At 42.0% G+C, this 18,570-nt stretch overlaps 2 protein-coding genes across 4 annotated transcripts in view; both read right to left on the bottom strand.

The window, feature by feature from the left end:
* Positions 1–7,649, bottom strand: part of LOC135502356 (uncharacterized) — a 71,578-nt gene extending 63,929 nt beyond the window's left edge. For all 3 annotated transcript variants that reach the window (XM_064795142.1, XM_064795139.1, XM_064795141.1), the window contains exon 1: positions 7,513–7,649. The gene's annotated coding sequence lies outside the window, so the exon portion shown is untranslated. The remainder of the gene's footprint in view (positions 1–7,512) is intronic.
* A 4,959-nt stretch (positions 7,650–12,608) lies between these two features.
* On the bottom strand, positions 12,609–13,565 carry LOC135502579 (uncharacterized). The gene has a single exon (XM_064795529.1). It carries the CDS (start codon positions 13,563–13,565, stop codon positions 12,609–12,611), a length of 957 nt encoding a protein of 318 aa, XP_064651599.1.
* Positions 13,566–18,570: the final 5,005 nt, after the last annotated feature.

The raw sequence follows: 18,570 nt of genomic DNA on the forward strand, positions 1-18,570 counted from the left end.
CTTGGCACAAAACGCTCTTATCGTTGACTTGAGCTGAACGGGTGGATGTCGTCCTGGGTGCCGACAAATAGTACCCAGGTTCGAGATCGACTGGACAATAAGCACCCTGGGTGCCATTACACTAGACAAACAGCACCCAGCCTCTTCTTCTACACTTTTCCTATACCTGCAACCGAGGTTGGCCCCACGCTCACGGAGGTCACGTGTCACGATTACCATCACTTTGCAAGATGGCGACCGTCCGTGTTTCCAACCGCGCTCTAAAAACCTTTCTTTCATCAGTTCCATCTTATTCAAACGGGGTATTCGTCTCTAAGGGGAGAGAGATAAAGAACCTATAGGCCTAAACGCGTTTTGTTCTGTTTATGTGTTCTTTTTATTTCGCGCACTGCTAATGCCGCAAGTACCACGGCGCGAGATAAAACGAGAATGCAAGAAACGTCCTCGTCCCTAAGATCCGTAAGCCAGGCAAAAAGAAGCTGGTTGCTGTTTGTCTAGTGTAATGGCACCCAGGGTGCTTATTGTCCAGTCGATCTCGAACCTGGGTACCATTTGTCGGCACCCAGGACGACATCCACCCTTTCAGCTTGACTTGAGCTTGAAGCAAAATGTTATTGAAAAGTGTGATACTTTATATCTTAAACTTATATCTTTTGTTCTCTCAAAATGGGGAAAACTCCGGTTTTTAAACAAGCCCGTTCAAGGGAAGATTCAATCTTACTGAACCAAGATAGTGGGTTTCGAGTGTGAATGTTGCCATTGAGTGTTTGTTTATTTGATAAAAGCAGGCACTCCCTACATCTCATGCTGAAGTTAACAAAGAAGATGCACCAGAGAAAGTAAACGAAGCAAGACAACGCTGAGATACAATGCTGTAATAAATTCTGTGCTTCAGGAGATCAGGATCTGGCATGTCTAAGCAGAGCCTAGTTACTCACTTTAACTTTAGTTTGGAGAAAAACAAAGAAAACTGAAGTGTTCGTTTGTTTCTCGGAATGATTATAACTTTTGGCATGGGAAAGTTACCAGGCGAGATCAACTAGGCCTAGCATGGCCTTACACGAGAAATGAGTGGTACACTGATTTGCAATAGCATGCATGTAGACGTGAAGCATGAAACCTAGTGACTACACAACTGGTATTAATAGCATCCCGCGAAGTTACTATTTATAGCTCACAAGGTCATTTGCATAAGATATTGATGACGTTTTAGTCACGTGACAGTCGGACATCGACACTTATTTCTACGCATTTGAGCTTATTTCAAAGTCAATTATCTTTGACCCTGCATTGTGGTTAGCATGAATGATACCATAGAGTCAGAGAGAGAAATATTCAGAACAATTATGTAGTATTTCCAAGACTCGGACATGTGCCAGATTGAATCTAACTGCCCTTGTTAGAAAGCCTGAATCCATTACGAAACCGCATGTTTGTCCGACATTGCCTGTAATTCAGCGATGGGGAAATAGAGGGCAGCAGCTGCAGTGACCTCATCTTCGCGGAATGCTATTCAATTTTGATGAAAATATGAGCTAAGAGGTTAGTTCTGCCTTTTCACGGCAGCAGTTGCTTGGCTGTCAATCTAAATGTGTCATTACAATAAGGAGAAATCAATGAAGGATGAACTTTTGAACGAAATGAATTTTCCCCGTCATACATCAGGCACGTGAGCCTGATCCAATTAGTTGTAGCAAGCCAGACAAAAATATAGCATCTTTAATTAAGTTTGTAAGAATTTTCTCAGTTATTACATGAGTGCCGCAACTGTATCACAAGCTCACTGCAATAACCTTAATCAACTTACTTAAAATTAATAACAACAGAATCCATGGAATAACTGACGATCCAGGCTTTCTGCTTCGATAAAGTATATTGGCGTGTAACAATAACCAAGTGCAAAAGCTTTAATTAACCAAAAGGGACATATCAAAACAACATTGGTAAGACTTTATAAGTTTTCTTCGTCAGTTAATCAGTGATGTAAAAATGTTCCGATATTTTGTAGCGATGCACACGAGTAAGGCATCTTAAATTGATTTCAGTTAGAAAAGGTTTCAACGCATTCGACAACGTGAGCTGAAGTTTCTCCTTCATCGAATCGGTAATTTGACTGTATTCCAAATTTGTGTTGAGTATAAGAATACGACCTTTCCTTAACAATGCAAAATGTTAATTCAGATCATGCTTCAGTCTGTATGTTTCCAATCATCTGAAGGATTTCTAAAAGTCCAAATCGAGAAAGTCAACCTTTGTTCCAAATGAACTTGCTATCGAGATGTCGGTGCCATCTGTGGTCTAATCTATCACAAGCGATTGGACGGGTCCGTTTTATTGTCGCGAGAGATTACGAGATTTGACAATAACAACGTCCTCCTGAGTGTGATCAGCGCAAGCATGTGACGAATAATCTTTATTCAGTGAATAATTATTTTAGAGATTTGGAACTTCTCCGGAAATAAGTAATACAATCCGAACTAAATTCAGTCGAAATCTCAGCCATTTAACGTGTTTTTGCAAAAGACGACAATGAGAGATCGACGGTGGATGAGGTTAGGTACACTCAAGTACTGATACTTATATTCATAAACAAAAATAGCATGTCACAAGGAGTTTAGAATACAAGGGGGGGGGGGGGGGAGGGGGCTGTAATTGAAATATTTGGTTCGTTCCTGTACACTACAGAATCGATGACGATAAGGATCAAAGAGGTTAAGGTCGCGAGGTGCCATTTCCAACACGTTTGAAGGTAAACCAAATTCAATGTATGTCCTAAAATTAGGGAAATGACCTTTTGCGCTGACATCTTTGATGGTCATCTTAATATATCAGCTTTGACTCTAGTCAGCTTACTGTCGTTTCCTTTTCATGTGGTTTCCATAAGGGCATCGAAAAAGACAATGACGACCAGGAAGGTTAAGATTTCACTCAACTGAGGCGCCATTTCAAGATAACACGTCGGTAGGTTATCGAAATGTGGCGATGCAAAAACATTGTTTGGTAAGGACAGTTACCAAAGAAGAGGCGCGATTAGGTCATTGACATTCCTTGCGTAGACCAGATTTAACCTTCAAACTGTGTGCAGCCGGCGACGACACTCAAACACCAACCTTTGTGCTGTCGGAGTAGTGGAAATATCAGCGCCAGTCACCGCTGAGCTCCCGGGTCCGATTCCCGGTCGGTCCCGGCACACTCATATGAAAGAGAGTGCGACTCTTTTCGACTTCATAGGATTCCCCCGGGGCCTCCGGTTTCCTCCTACTTGCATTACAATCGCCCAATATTGTCTATAGAGCTAATACTGAGAGCTGATACTGTTCCAGTTGACGCTTAGCTCCAACTAATATTTTAGCAACCTTTACTGGTAAGGAACAGTAACTTTTAGCTGAGGCGTGACTCCGAAATGAGTTTTAATAAGTAAATGGGTAATTATCAGTCAAAAGTGCAGACGGAGGTGGGCGAAGCCAAATAGAATTCAAACAATGGGGTTCAAACGATGCCATCATAACACTAATGGTTGTCTGCGAGGCGCAGCGGGTGGGATTGACGTCACCTGTTATCCCTGCTGTCACATTGGGAAGTTCTATTCCTATTCCGAGGTATCCGCCATTGTGATCTATGATAGCGTCAGCGATGCTTTGGAGTCGCGATCGTCGTATTTTCAAAGTTTTATGGTCGTTAAATGCTTTTTAAATGGTTTTTGAGATACTTGGGAGCACTGTATGAAACAAAAGCGCTAAAAAGGTCTTTAAAAAAATTTCGGGATAATAACCAAATATACATTTCTTGTTGTTGTTGTTGTTGTTTTTTACGAGTTAGCCGATAGGTGGCGCCGTTTTAAACATGTCTCAAATTAGTCCGAGATAGCATTGCTTTCCTCCTGTCGGAGCCTGGCTTCATCATGGAAGCCTTATAGTAAAAGGGATTAACGTGTCTCCGATACCTTATCATTTTGCTTAAGTGTGAACATATCTGGTTGATATCGAGAAGCAAAGTATGATCCCTTCCTTATATTTCACGCTGAGGCAAACACAGACTAGGAGACGTGCAATACTGATTATGTACAATCTAATAGTCCATACGCTCTATGATAGTAACGTGCTTTGTCATTTGTCGTTTGTGCGTAGGGTCCGATTTTTATCCACGCCTCAAGGGCTGTCCCCTGCCGATTTTAGTGGACTTTTACCGGCCTTTAGGCCCCTGGTTTTATATCAGAGTTTCCCTTCACGGGTTCCCTACCAGGGCTAAGGAGGCCGGTCGCCCGCTATGTATTTGCGATAATCGATTCTACAACGGGATTCTGTCATTCTTCGACGAAAACCTTTGCATGATGCGGGTTTATCACTGCAAGTGCCCACCACATTAAAAGACCCATCCGTGTAGCCTGCTACAGAACCTCATTCAGTTCTAATCATGGCCAATCATCGGAAAAATGGATGATACCATGGAATCAGTTTGTTTTCTTTGGTAAGCAGTTTTTCATCGGCTCGAAGTCAATCCAGTGCAATGGCATTCTTGACAAGGTTAAATTGAATCATCAATGATGTGGTACTGAACTAACAGCGATTTCAGCGGTAAAAAATGGAATGGGTTTTGCTCGTAATACGAGAAAGTGGCCAGGTTGTGGTTACTGACGAAGTAGCTGGATTGCTAGGATTGCTTTTTTAAATTTCAAAAACACTTTTGCTGTAATTGGTATTGGTTGATTACCATGACTCAAACCAATAGCAGTATTTTCAGAGTATTGAACAATTTCATACTGATTTACCTCCAAACCACACATGTCACATACCGTATGTATGAATCGCAACGTAGGTTATTGTTATCAAAAGAGCTTCATTTTGAAATCGAGTGCAAATCTTACCTGCCTTATCAATACGGTACCATCCTACAATAACACCACACTCACCAGACTATAGAATCTTTTTTCAAACACCCTGTATATTTCCATAAAATTTAGCCCGAGTTGAGATTACGACGATGAGATAACGTAAAGTGATAGTCTCTGATAATCTGCGCTGGGATGATACAAAATGATGTCAAAGGCCAATGAAAGGAATGACGTTATTTCCTTCAGTCATGAGGCTGACTTTGATGCCGCATCTCAGGCAGTAGGATGCTAATGAGGCAATCTTTGATGTCTTTAATGGCGACATTAAGCCATAAAAACGTGGGCTAACTTAGTTTTTTGCTGATAAATATTCAAACGATGGATATGAATGACAATCAAATATAGAAAAATTCAAAAACATTTCACAAAGCTGTGTTGGTATTTTAATTTACCAACTGGCCCCTAGGAGCGAATATTTTGTGCGGGAACGTTTGTTTGATGTGAAGTAAGCACGGAAATAACACTTTTACCCTGCTCGGAAATGTTGTCACGAATTCAAAAGCTAGTCGCTTTTTGGATGCGGCACACTGCCTAATGAATGAAATAAAGAAGCTACACGATCTTGACTTTGAAATGTATATAATGGATACAACGAAAATGATAAAGCCTACAGCTCGTATATTATATACACCAATGTTCACTGTAAAGATTGGCCTACACTGATCTAACCACTTGTTATAACTCCCTCAATGTTCACTGTAAACGATTGGCCTACACTGATCTAACCACTTGTTATAACTCCCTCAATGTTCACTGTAAACGATTGGCCTACACTGATCTAACCACTTGTTACAACCCCCTCAATGTTCACTGTAAACGATTGGCCTACACTGATCTAACCACTTGTTACAACTCCCTCAATGTTCACTGTAAACGATTGGCCTACACTGATTTAACCACTTGTTACAACTCCCTCAATGTTCACTGTAAACGATTGGCCTACTCTGATCTAACCACTTGTTATAACCCCCTAAATGTTCACTATAAACGATTGGCCTACACTGATCTAACCACTTGTTACAACTCCCTCAATGTTCACTGTAAACGATTGGCCTACACTGATCTAACCACTTGTTATAACTCCCTCAATGTTCACTGTAAACGATTGGCCTACTCTGATCTAACCACTTGTTATAACCCCCTCAATGTTCACTGTAAACGATTGGCCTACACTGATCTAACCACTTGTTATAACTCCCTCATTGTTCACTGTAAACGATTGGCCTACTCTGATCTAACCACTTGTTATAACTCCCTCAATGTTCACTGTAAACGATTGGCCTACACTGATCTAACCACTTGTTATAACTCCCTCAATGTTCACTGTAAACGATTGGCCTACACTGATCTAACCACTTGTTATAACTCCCTCATTGTTCACTGTAAACGATTGGCCTACACTGATCTAACCACTTGTTATAACTCCCTCAATGTTCACTGTAAACGATTGGCCTACACTGATCTAACCACTTGTTATAACTCCCTCAATGTTCACTGTAAACGATTGGCCTACACTGATCTAACCACTTGTTATAACTCCCTCAACATTTTGCATGTTGCAAAGTGTCGCAAGCCGGGGGAGATGCAAATGGCATTGATGATGACACTTCGAAACTAGGGCACCAGATGTGCTCAGCCCGGCCAGGACTGCTACACTTATTAGACAGAAATTAACAACAGTAGTGAAATATTTGAACTCTTAAAATCGATATTGCAATACTAGGGAGGTTTCGCAATTCACACGAAGGACGAATAAGGACGGTCTGTGGAGTCCTGGGCTACTTAATTTACGCGACAAATATCGTACATCTTCTTTTGTCATTGTCTGAAGGAGACAACGCGGACATTTAGAAAAGAATCGCTGATAAAAATGGATTTAAATACTTTGTTCGTAGCTCTTGATCTTAAGGCTTGCTAAACCTGACCACGGCAATATCAACCTGATACGCTTGTTGAGATAACTCTCCTTTAAAAGTAAATATTTAAGCAGCCAAAAGCGTGGTAATGACACTTAAATGACATGAACTTCCTGGGTAACTAGTTATACTTTGCCCAGGTCAACCTCAACTACTGGCAGTAATTATCAAAATGTAAAAACAACATTGTCTACTTTGCCTCATTACACCGTAACGTAACTCCTATTGCGCATCATTTTACCGTGCTTCATTACACCGTAACGTTAACTCCCATTGCCAATCATTTTACTCTACATCATTACACCGTAACGTTAACTCCCATTGTCAATCATTTCACCGTGCTTCATTACACTGTAATGTTAACTCCCATTGCCCATCATTTTACTCTGCTTCATTACACCGTAACGTTAACTCCCATTGCCCATCATTTTACTCTACATCATTACACCGTAATGTTAACTCCCATTGCCCATCATTTTACTCTGCCTCATTACACCGTAATGTTAACTCCCATTGCCAATCATTTTACTCTGCTTCATTACACCGTAATGTTAACTCCCATTGCCCATCATTTTGCAAAGTGTCAACAAACCGTAATGATATTGATGACACATCAAAACTAGGTCAGCCCGGGCGAACAACAACGAAACGAAAACTTTAAACGATCTTGATACATATCTAAACAATCATAATTAAGTAACCTACCTTATTTTTTGAGGTAACATCTCTATCCATTTCTCCTCAATGAAGCATTTAATCCCTCTTAATCCTGCGATAATCCAAAGGTTAATTTAATCCTTACGCGACATAGCTTATCCAGCTCGACATACGATGTGGATATCGCCAAGTCTAACTATCGAATGACGACTGCATATATGTGTGATTAACCGCTGTTCCGCATCGAGTGGCGCTGGTGGTTTCAATGGCATTCATTACGCTCGTCGGTGTGCTGGCCTCAATCAATAGAAAGCGCTGTTCTTTTTATTCTTGAGCTAATATTATACGATAACTCCATTGATATGCGCACGGCTCATATGCTAGCAATGTGAAGGTCGATCAATTTTTGCGGATTCGTGAATAGCCGCAATTCGCGAAATTAAAAAACCACGAAAAAACCGAAAGAGATTCGGTAATCCACCAAATGAAGAAACGGCGTGTCCCCAGATCCAGGACATGATTCGGTGATGGCAGCTTTAATGCAGCTGCCGCTGAAGTCTCCCGACCGCCCTCAAAGACAATGGTGGCACCTCGTCATTCAGAAAAGGACTTAAGACCTGGCTTTTCAACATCTAATTCTAAGGCAGCGCTTGAACAGTTTATAACTGAGTAGCGCTTTAAATATACGGACATTACATTACTGATCTGGCTCCTACATTTAGTTCCCCTTTAACATTTTGCTTATCTGGAAGGCCGGCTACTGCCTTAACTGAATACCATTCTGCTTCTGAAGTGCAACCGGCGGTTAAAGGCCTGCGCCGTTCGTTAAAAATTTAAAACTTGTAATTGAATTTGAACATTTCCAATAGCGTAAAAAGTAAAGAACGTAAACAACATTGCCGACAACTATGATTGACTGAAGTGGCACTGCAGTTACGTCAATTAATCGAAGAGACTTCCATCGATTTTTGGAGAACTCGAAACCATTGCGTCAGTCCACATTCGCAGAATAAATGCGTTGATATGCGCCGAGTAGCGACAGCGGCATGTGGAGTGTGGTACTTTATTTATTGATGAAACTGGTCGAGCCCCCCTAAAGATTTGAAGCGCCTTTTAAGTCGTATGACATCGCGTTTGTCGGCGTCGAGGTATTGACTGAACAAACTGGGACACTCGGCTTTTCCGTTAAAACAGTTAAAGGACTATGACGCCCGCTGAAAATTTGAAATTTGAATTTGAGATTTTTCAATTACATGTATGTCAAATACACATTGAATGTAAATTTCAATATTTGCTTGTGGACCGATAGCGTTTGAACTGTACGCCAATTTTCATCGTGTCGACGTGTCTGGTATACTGTGCAGCGGTAATGTTTATTCATCTACTTGTGTCACAAGAGAAATGGACAGCGCGGGTCTTTAAATGCTGTTAAATATATGTACATGTAGTACCTTAGTTGACAGTCCCTGTCTAAACATAATTTGAAGTTGACATGCTTACCTTCCGTTGCGTTGCTGGGGCTGCGTTTGAAGTAGTTGTTGTCATTCTGTTTATCTGGCAGATGTTTCAACTAGGTAAAGCAAGTTATTGACTTTGATACATGAAGTGTGTGTCGCATCCTTAAAGGTTTATCCGTCATTCAAAAATTTGAAAATGGAACTCGAATCTGAAAAATTGTGTCCGGGAAGCAGCAGCAAGTACCAGTGACTTGGCTTACCTGAAGTGCTGCCATAACTCCCTGCTATCGCATTTGATGTCACAGCATCGGCGGATCGTTGGCGTGTCAGCCGTATGCAGACATTCCCCCAGTCCAATTAGGGCGTGACAACATTTCGGGGAAGAGTAAAATTGCTATCATCGTGATTAATAACGTGTTTCCTCGACATAAACAAACCTTCCCACAAAAATGGTTGCTTCTGAACCAGATATATTGACCAAGAAAATCAAGTTGTTTCACATGACACCAAATGCAGGTCAAAATCCGTTTATCAACCAATCATCTCCCTACTGAGACCAAGTACAACCTCTCTATTAAGGACACCCTCGAGACTGACAAGTGTTGTCTTTAATAGAGAGTTGTCCTGATTAGATAGGTCAAGTTGAATGGAAACAACCAATTTAGGACCAAAACTAGTGTCCTTGATATAGAAGTAGACCTTAATAGAGAGGATGTCCTTAGTAGAGAGGTGTCAGCTAAGGGAGGTTCCACTGTAATATGTTGCCTGCAAAACAAGGCATCGATTTTGTTACACTCTGTATATAATCTGTCAGTCGATACGGTACATGTCATTGTATGGTATATATCGATACCACAATATGTTGAGATGTATCTAAATACGGGTTGCTCTTTCTATGTGAAGAGTTATACAATGTAATGGATAAGGTAGAGGAAGACCACACATGACTGCCTTATCCAAACAAAAGTAACGTTACAGTAAGTTACAGTACGTTACAGTACGTTACAGTACGTTACAGTACGTTACAGTACGTTACAGCACGTTACAGTACGTTACAGCACGTTACAGTACGTTACAGCACGTTACAGTACGTTACAATACTACGCAACAGGAGAAGTAAATCCACACCCGTCCACTCCTTTAAGAGAAGAATATTTGAATTTGCACGAACTGTCTGTCTATCCTTAATTTTATTGATTGGCTCCATTTTACAGGCCGTTGTGGATCAGTTAACTGAACCGGTGCAGTCGCTTGAAATGTCTTCGGATAGATTGCCTGGGGAACAAAGGCTTATATTGTGCGTTCTAATCGCGTTGGTATTGCCAGTCATGGCCTCTTACAACCATACCTGTTTATTGCCAATATCCGTCAGAATGCAATTGAGCTGGACACATTTCCAGAGGGACACTTTTTACTTCTACACCAGATCTAGTCAGAACGAAATACGCTTTATTCTGCAGGCAAAAGGGTTCATGCATGGATCTATGACGGTGATTAATCACTAACGCTCCATCCATGGATGGGTGATGGAGAATCTCAACTTTATCTATCCATGGAGGGACCTCCGTGGATGGAACGTCCATCGGCCATCCTAGAGCCATGCGTATGTACGAAAAGCTGACACATATACTTTCTTTCCGTGACTATCATAAAAAATAAATACAGAATTGATTGAGTTTAATTTATGCTTACTATCACGAAGCCTAATGCTTGCTTAATTTCATATGAAGTTTCTTTAATCCACAGTATCAGTTTAAGCAGTATGTTCTGCTCATTATTGGACGTGCACTGAATTCTGTTAAAATATCGAATAATTTAATCATCACGTAGCACACACACCAGGTGTTCATTTAATTGTTTCCCCTCCGAACTTCCCCATACTCCGGTGCAAACCAGGCACGCACCACCGCCAAGCACTACGTTCCCATTTCTTCCGCGAGATGCCGCCACTATAATGGACCAGCAACAACGAGGCAATCAGAATAGAGTGGTTCAATTACACCTTCCTCTCCGTAACGGAGAGTTTCGAAAGGTACCTAATTAGAAATTATTGCAATATCAAAGAACCTGCGTCGCACGGTGATACTATTGCGTGAAATTCCTTCGAGTTCTAACCGCGAGTGTGCTGCTTCGAGCGCGGAATAGCCAGGCAATGCACCGTGGATTCTACCTTTAGAAGACACAGAAGGCCGTCTACACGAGACCAAACCGATCTGGATCGATCCGGATTGGTCTAGATTAGTCTGCCGTGTAAACGCACATGAATGTGATATGGTCTGGTACGATGAACATACCTCATAACGAAACTTACGTTATTCATGACGTCGTGAGCGAAGTGATCTGGTCGTGTCTGATTTGGTTCAGTACCGTGTACGAGGCCCTGATAGTGTCGCATTGTCTAAATTGCAGATAATTTTTCATAAATTTTTCAACCAATGGCGTACCCCTTGAAGAGACGCGGTCGAATTGTAGAGGTCGGCCGGAAAATGACCACCCTGTTCAGCAACCACATACTTATCCCCGTCACAGAATAAATACCGTTGATATCATGAGAGAACGCATTTATCAATCGTAAAATTCCTGTATCATCTTGAATATGCGCCTAATTAGGAATCAACATTTCGGTATGGCCATCCCTCAGAATAGTCAATCATGTTTGCATCCCGAATGCGCAGCGGGACTTCAGGGAGTAAATTGCCGGCTTAGCAATGCTTTGGCCAAGCTCTCTCGACCAGCAGTTAGTCTGTCATTGCAAAATTGTCAGCGACTTATCGTCGACGTCTTCCTGATTGATTAAAAAGACAAGTTTGGGACAAAAATCAGTGTCCTCATAGAGTGGGTGTCCTATTTTTATATACAGAGGTGCCGCTTATGTACATTTTGTTTACGTGTGCAGCACTGTATAGATATACAGTAGAACCTCTCTATTAAGGACACCATCGGGACTGACAAGTGCTGTCCTTAATAGAGAGGTGTCCTGATTAGAGAGGTCAAATCGAATGGAAACAATCAATTTGGGCCCAAAACTAGTGTCCTCAATAGAGAGGTGTCCACTAAGAGAGGTTCTACTGTACTTGTAAGCAACATATCTTGATTGCCTGATGCATCCGAGGTGTTTTAGAACAAAAATCCATACCTCACTGCCAGTATTGGTTGTCTGATTTGACACCTATCGGGAGTGGCGCCACCCTCGCGTGTGTTTAGAAAACACTGACAGTGTGCTGTCAGTTCCTTAAACAAAAGCTGCCCTAAGGCCTATATATCATAACAAAACAGGTGGCATTTCTTTTGCTGTCTGAGCTACGCTCATCAAGAAGAAACACTCGTGTACATAATTGCTCTTCCTGAAGGATCTAAATACACTGATAAAACATGTCAGGTGTTGGTTAGAATTTACGCAGCTTCGACAAAAAATTAGAATAAAAAAATATGTTTAGGTTTTGCTAATCATGACAGGGAGGGCTGTTTTGTACTGCGATCACGTGAAGTTCTTATCATCACTTTGTTTTCCTTGAAGCTGAAACAATATATTGATGGGCTTTTGGTTTTTGCTAATCATGAATGAGAAGGCTGTTCTTAAAGTATTAGGCGGTGAGTTTGTATTGTGATCACATCAATAACATTAACCACATACTTATATAATCATTTTGTATTCCATAAATCTGAAACATTAGTCCCATAGAGTGCCTAGTGCCTAGTCCCATAGAGCGCCGAGTCCCATGAAGCGCCGAGTCCCATGAAGCGCCGAGTCCCATGGAGTGCCGAGCCCCAGAGCGCCGAGCCCCATAGAGCGGCGAGCCCCATAGAGCGGCGAGCCCCATAGAGCGGCGAGCCCCATAGAGCGGCGAGCCCCATAGAGCGGCGAGCCCCATATATAGAGCGGCGAGCCCATATATAGAGCGGCGAGCCCCATATATAGAGCGGCGAGTCCCATATATAGAGCGGCGAGTCCCATATATAGAGCGGCGAGTCCCATATATAGAGCGGCGAGTCCCATATATAGAGCGGCGAGTCCCATATATAGAGCGGCGAGTCCCATATATAGAGCGGCGAGTCCCATATATAGAGCGGCGAGTCCCATATATAGAGCGGCGAGTCCCATATATAGAGCGGCGAGTCCCATATATAGAGCGGCGAGTCCCATATATAGAGCGGCGAGTCCCATATATAGAGCGGCGAGTCCCATATATAGAGCGGCGAGTCCCATATATAGAGCGGCGAGTCCCATATATAGAGCGGCGAGTCCCATATATAGAGCGGCGAGTCCCATATATAGAGCGGCGAGTCCCATATATAGAGCGCCGAGTCCCATATATAGAGCGCCGAGTCCCATATATAGAGCGGCGAGTCCCATATATAGAGCGCCGAGTCCCATATATAGAGCGCCGAGTCCCATATATAGAGCGCCGAGTCCCATATATAGAGCGCCGAGTCCCATATATAGAGCGGCGAGTCCCATATATAGAGCGCCGAGTCCCATATATAGAGCGCCGAGTCCCATATATAGAGCGCCGAGTCCCATATATAGAGCGCCGAGTCCCATATATAGAGCGCCGAGTCCCATATATAGAGCGCCGAGTCCCATATATAGAGCGCCGAGTCCCATATATAGAGCGCCGAGTCCCATAGAGCGCCGAGTCCCATAGAGCGACGAACGAAAATTTAACAATTATTAATGTTAATTACACAGGAAATCGGCAGCATAAAGTAGCTATTCAGCAGAGAGAGAGGATTGAACAGGTCCTAATGGTTTTCGGCGATTCCCTCATGCCGATTTTCGTCCACGAAAGAACTCAAAAGGACTCCGCCAGGACCGAAAATTCCTCTCTGGACCTTTTTACGCACATTCTTTATATCGATAGATTTAACCCTTTTTTTCAGCAGACATAGATTTGAACCTTTGACAGACGAAAAAATAGAAAGTAAATTTATGTGATTTATTAAAATGACCACGAGACCCCCTCAGATGAGTAATTTTGTGACACATTGCGTACTGGTGATTTAGTTCACGAGCAGAAAAAGTTACACTGAGACAATTGACGCATGGCTTGCCTGTACCGGGCTGGCCTACCCGCCACAAGAGGGACGAAGATCGACCTCGAATAGTGGCGTTTCATTCGCCAGGCCGAACGTAAACAAATACTTATATCGCATTAATTACAAAATGTATTTTCAGGAGTCACACCATACGCACATTGGCCAATCGAAAATATCATAGGGTATGCACCTAGTGAACGTCTGGTCATCCCTAAAAATAGCGCTGGGAAAGTCTGGCCCCTGCAAACAGCTATCCTGAAAAATAGCTCCACGAACCTGCGATACATGGTAAATACAATACAGAGTCGAGGCCTCCGTCTGCGCAGAAGGCTAAATTGCGTACGACTGGACTTCCTGGCTGCACATAGGCTTGATGCACAGTGCAGTGGATCGGCGCCTATTTCAATAGGCTACAGTTCGCCTAAAAAGTCTCTACGTCGGGATACAAGATACAAAACCGATGAAAGATATCGATCGCGTCTTTCAGTTTTTAGGTAGAAAAACATCTCTTTTAGCAAAGCCATTATCCCTCTCCGTGTGTAAGAGGATCATTACCCCAAGAGGAAATAAATCTTTTCGGGCAACAATTTGCAAGTTTTTTCTACGAAGGTATTAGGCGACACAAAAAAGAGTGAGATACTTTTAATGTTGAATAACTTCCAATAGCTATATTCTCTAATTTGCCAAGTCGAAGTTTAGGTCGAGCGTATTTGGCGACATAGAGACAATACCTTTGCGGATTATACTCATGGCGCCAAATGTGAATGCTAAATATTGTTAAAAGTGCACTAAGTGGCAATTTTCTTTTTCACGTTTCTTTGGCGAAAATAGAAAATAAAACTTTTTTGAGGTGGAGGGTTTTTCGTATGGTCGGGCGGGGACGATCAACAACAACTTTTTCCCTGGCCTAACAGAGAGATAATTACGCGGCAACGTGCGGCTAAGTATAGTTTTGATCGTTCGCACTTTTATAACAGATTATTGTCAAAGCATGAAAAATTACCTTTTCGAACCTGACTGACCAATTTGGAATGAAATCCGACCATATTTGTGTTTTTCATTAAGGGTCGCTAGACACTGATGGTCCCATTCGATGAGTTCACGGCAGGCTCTAGCCATTTGCTTTGATGTATGTTTGTAAATGTGACCGTGGAGAATTGTCACGGAATGTGCCGACTGTGATGACATTGCAAAAATAGATAGTACCATTTAGCCAGGATATTATAATATCAATTCATCAGGACACTGCCAACAGGTAGCTTGATCAAAGCATCAGATGTTCAGACCATTTCCAAAAATAAATTAGGCGTGCGAAGGCAATCTTGACACTAGAGGCCCTGATTTCGTTCCTTACAACGCCTCTGGTACTGGTAAGTTGCCACCATCTTGAAAAATTGTACCGCGGATGTGGAAAAGGAAAGAATTATCCCTCGATTCGCACACCGGCTACCGCATCACCACGTAGCCCGCGAAAATGATTGCTGCCCTACGCTGCATTTATAGTTCTCCATAAAATTACCTGACAACCCACCAAAAGGTGTCAGGTTTTATTAACAAAGATCATATTTTGTTATTTATTGATAAAATAAACTCTTTTATGAAAGAAACTGGCACTTATAACAATGTAGACCTGAACGAGACTTACATGTACTGTCTGAACTGGTGACGCAGTAGATGACGTAGGATTATCACAGATGCCGATATCCAAGATGGAGGCAAAAGTGTAACCAAAGTCTTACTTTCCCCCGAAACCGTACAGCTATCACAGCACCAACTAACTGACATATCATTTCCTTATCACTGGAGAATATCCTACAATATATGTGACGTTGGCCATAATATCACTTCGGGAATCAGGAGATGATTTGCAACCTCCGGGCCATAATATTGCCATGATAAGAGTTTTATCTAGAAATAATGTTGTTTGTGATTAGTTTTACACCGGCGCTTATGATTTAGTAATTCGCTGAGGACATGCCAACAGCAGTCACGAATTCTGTTTGAATATACTACGTGTTTCGAAAAATATTTTACAGTTTTGCTTTATAATATCTTCTCATATGTTGCCATATTTTACCTACTCTCTGTAGAGAACGTAGGCATATCTATAGATTGCATTATTCCGCTGGGGGAAATTAGGCAACAGCAGTCATGATATATGTTTGAGTATACTACGTGTTTCACAATATATTAGACAGTTTTGCTTTATGATATCTCATAGAGTTGCTATATATTACCAAGTAAAAGTGTCCATCTATGGATCAATAATCTATGATTATCACAGAGTACGCTTTACACAGGAATCTCATCTCAGATTCAATAATGGCCAATGGACGATCCATTGATGCAGGAGTTCCAACGTATGCCCGTTGGGTCCCATAAAACTAAACGTCTGCAGTAAAGTACAAACCCGTTTGAAAACAGTTTTCAGAATTCTCGCAAATAAGAATACATGTAGTTCACTAAGTTTAATATGACTTCTTTGATGGCCTGTCACAAAATGTATTAAGGTTTCCATCCATGAATCAATGATGGGGATTCGCCATCTTCTATCTGCATGCCGATCCATCGTCGTGGTGCGTCTATCCATCCTTCAGTGAAAGGATGAGACTTTAGGACTGATATTCACCGCCGATAAGTCGGCCTGTCGAGCCGTGGATGGGCCCAAGTTGACGAGGAGAGATTATCAAATATGCCAAACACTTTCCTTTTCTCATGCAGCATGACATTCTGTACTCTTCATTCTGCCATGTCCTCTAAATCATAACTTAATGTGGACCGAATATCTCCATATCGCATTTCGTTGATTCGTTTATTACCAATGTACTCCAAACTATTCAAATAATGCTGATAAGTGGTTTAGTTTAATGCACATCAACATCAGTAGATAGGCTTGGATAACCAAGAGCACTTTCGATATGGAGATTATGGGTGTCTTTACGCATAGTCTTATTGTCTGTGCCATGTATCTGTACTACACGACCCTCACTATGGGCCGTGAAAACCGCAAAAAATCTGTACATGTTTTTGTAAGCGGTCGTCGCTCGCGCAAACTTGTCTTGCATGTTTTTGTGAAAGAGGACGTCGAAGAACGCGGTCGTATATCAAAACAGACGTTGGGTGGCGCTCGCGCAAACTTGCCTCACATGTTTTTGTGAAAGAGGACGTCGAAGAACGCGGGCGTATATCAAAACAGACGTTGGGTGGCGCTCACCAGCCGAAAATACCAAATGATTCTTTTGATGGAACTCGTAAACGAGCGTATATCAACACGTAAGCTCACTTGTATATTTTTTTGTGGTATAATCCTACTCCACTCTGTTTTATTAGACATTCTCGCCGATATTTATATCGGTCATATCTGTGTGGCCCCTGAATTAGATGTTTCCTTTAAAGAAATGTCGGTGTATTTATATTCCCTTGTTTAGGCCTATTGACCACCTTGAAAGGTGTACAGTGGGGGTCGGTGTTATCAAAATTAGCAATGATGACCCTTTGAAAAGACTTTAGAGCAATGTGAATTTGTCATGTTTTTAATCAATTAGTCATGGAAATCATTGAATATCATGGGCCTTGAACAGGACGTGAACAGCTTCTGGTACACGCAGATTGGTTTGTACATTGTTACTTTAATGGAACGGTAAACTCCAGCTGCCTGTGGAGAACGTCAATACAACATGGCCGAAACTATTTACACAGAACATCTATCGACAATGCTATTTAGCCACATGGAAGGTGGTTGCCTATAGCGCAGGTAAATGCGTGCTGAAAGAAGGACCATGACTCAAACCTGGAGCTATGAAGTCCGTATTTCGGCTTCATTTTTGCCGAAATGGGGTGGGTTTTGCATCTAAGCTCTTCATATAGATATGCTTGTTATCTGACCATTATCGACATGTCTCGCCTCTTACAACAGTATCATGTCTGTCATTTACTATCAGCGCCTATCCGCCTCGCCGAAACAACTGACATAAATGAACCCGGTGATTTTAGGCCGGGAGACTCTACATCCCACTCAAGTTAATCCTTTGATGTACTTCTGCGGTATCATCCGCTAATCGAGGTACATGACCCAGCGGTGAAGGATACTGCCATATAGATGCCTCCATCGGCCCCCGCTGTTTAAAGGGGCGTGGCGTTCGTATTCACTGGTGGTCCAGGAAAATAGAAATGCAGTTATACACAATGCCGTACTGGAGGTATGTTGCACAGGAATTTGCTGAAACTTGGTATTTATAGTATATGTCTACACAAGGGCGATTTCAAAGCAATATTTAGTACGTATTTGTTTCGTACATATTTACGTGGTTTTTCATTCGACTCAAAAACCTCCACGGGGTGCATATCGTCTTTGGGGGAATAACCTTCAATGGCTTTTCAGAAGCTCAAAGACCTACCTTTATTTCTAGAAGTGTAGAAGTTATCTGTCGTTGTTGTACTCATGCTATTCACTAAAAACTTTGTTACCATGAAACCACGGGCCTAATTGGTCCGTATTAAATCCAATACGGTTCTAGCGCTTCACTTAAACCTTCCTGTGAGTCCTATTCAGTGTCATTCGTAACTAGCATCACATTTGTAACCTGCTGGAAGTCCAATTGGATGTCGCTAG

The sequence above is a fragment of the Lineus longissimus genome, chromosome 18 (assembly GCF_910592395.1).
Source record: "Lineus longissimus chromosome 18, tnLinLong1.2, whole genome shotgun sequence".
NCBI lineage: Eukaryota > Metazoa > Nemertea > Pilidiophora > Heteronemertea > Lineidae > Lineus > Lineus longissimus.

What these genes read in the sequence shown, in the direction of transcription:
- LOC135502579 (XM_064795529.1), bottom strand. Translation starts at nt 13,565, where the DNA reads ATGGGACTCGGCGCTCTATGGGACTCGGCGCTCTATATATGGGACTCG.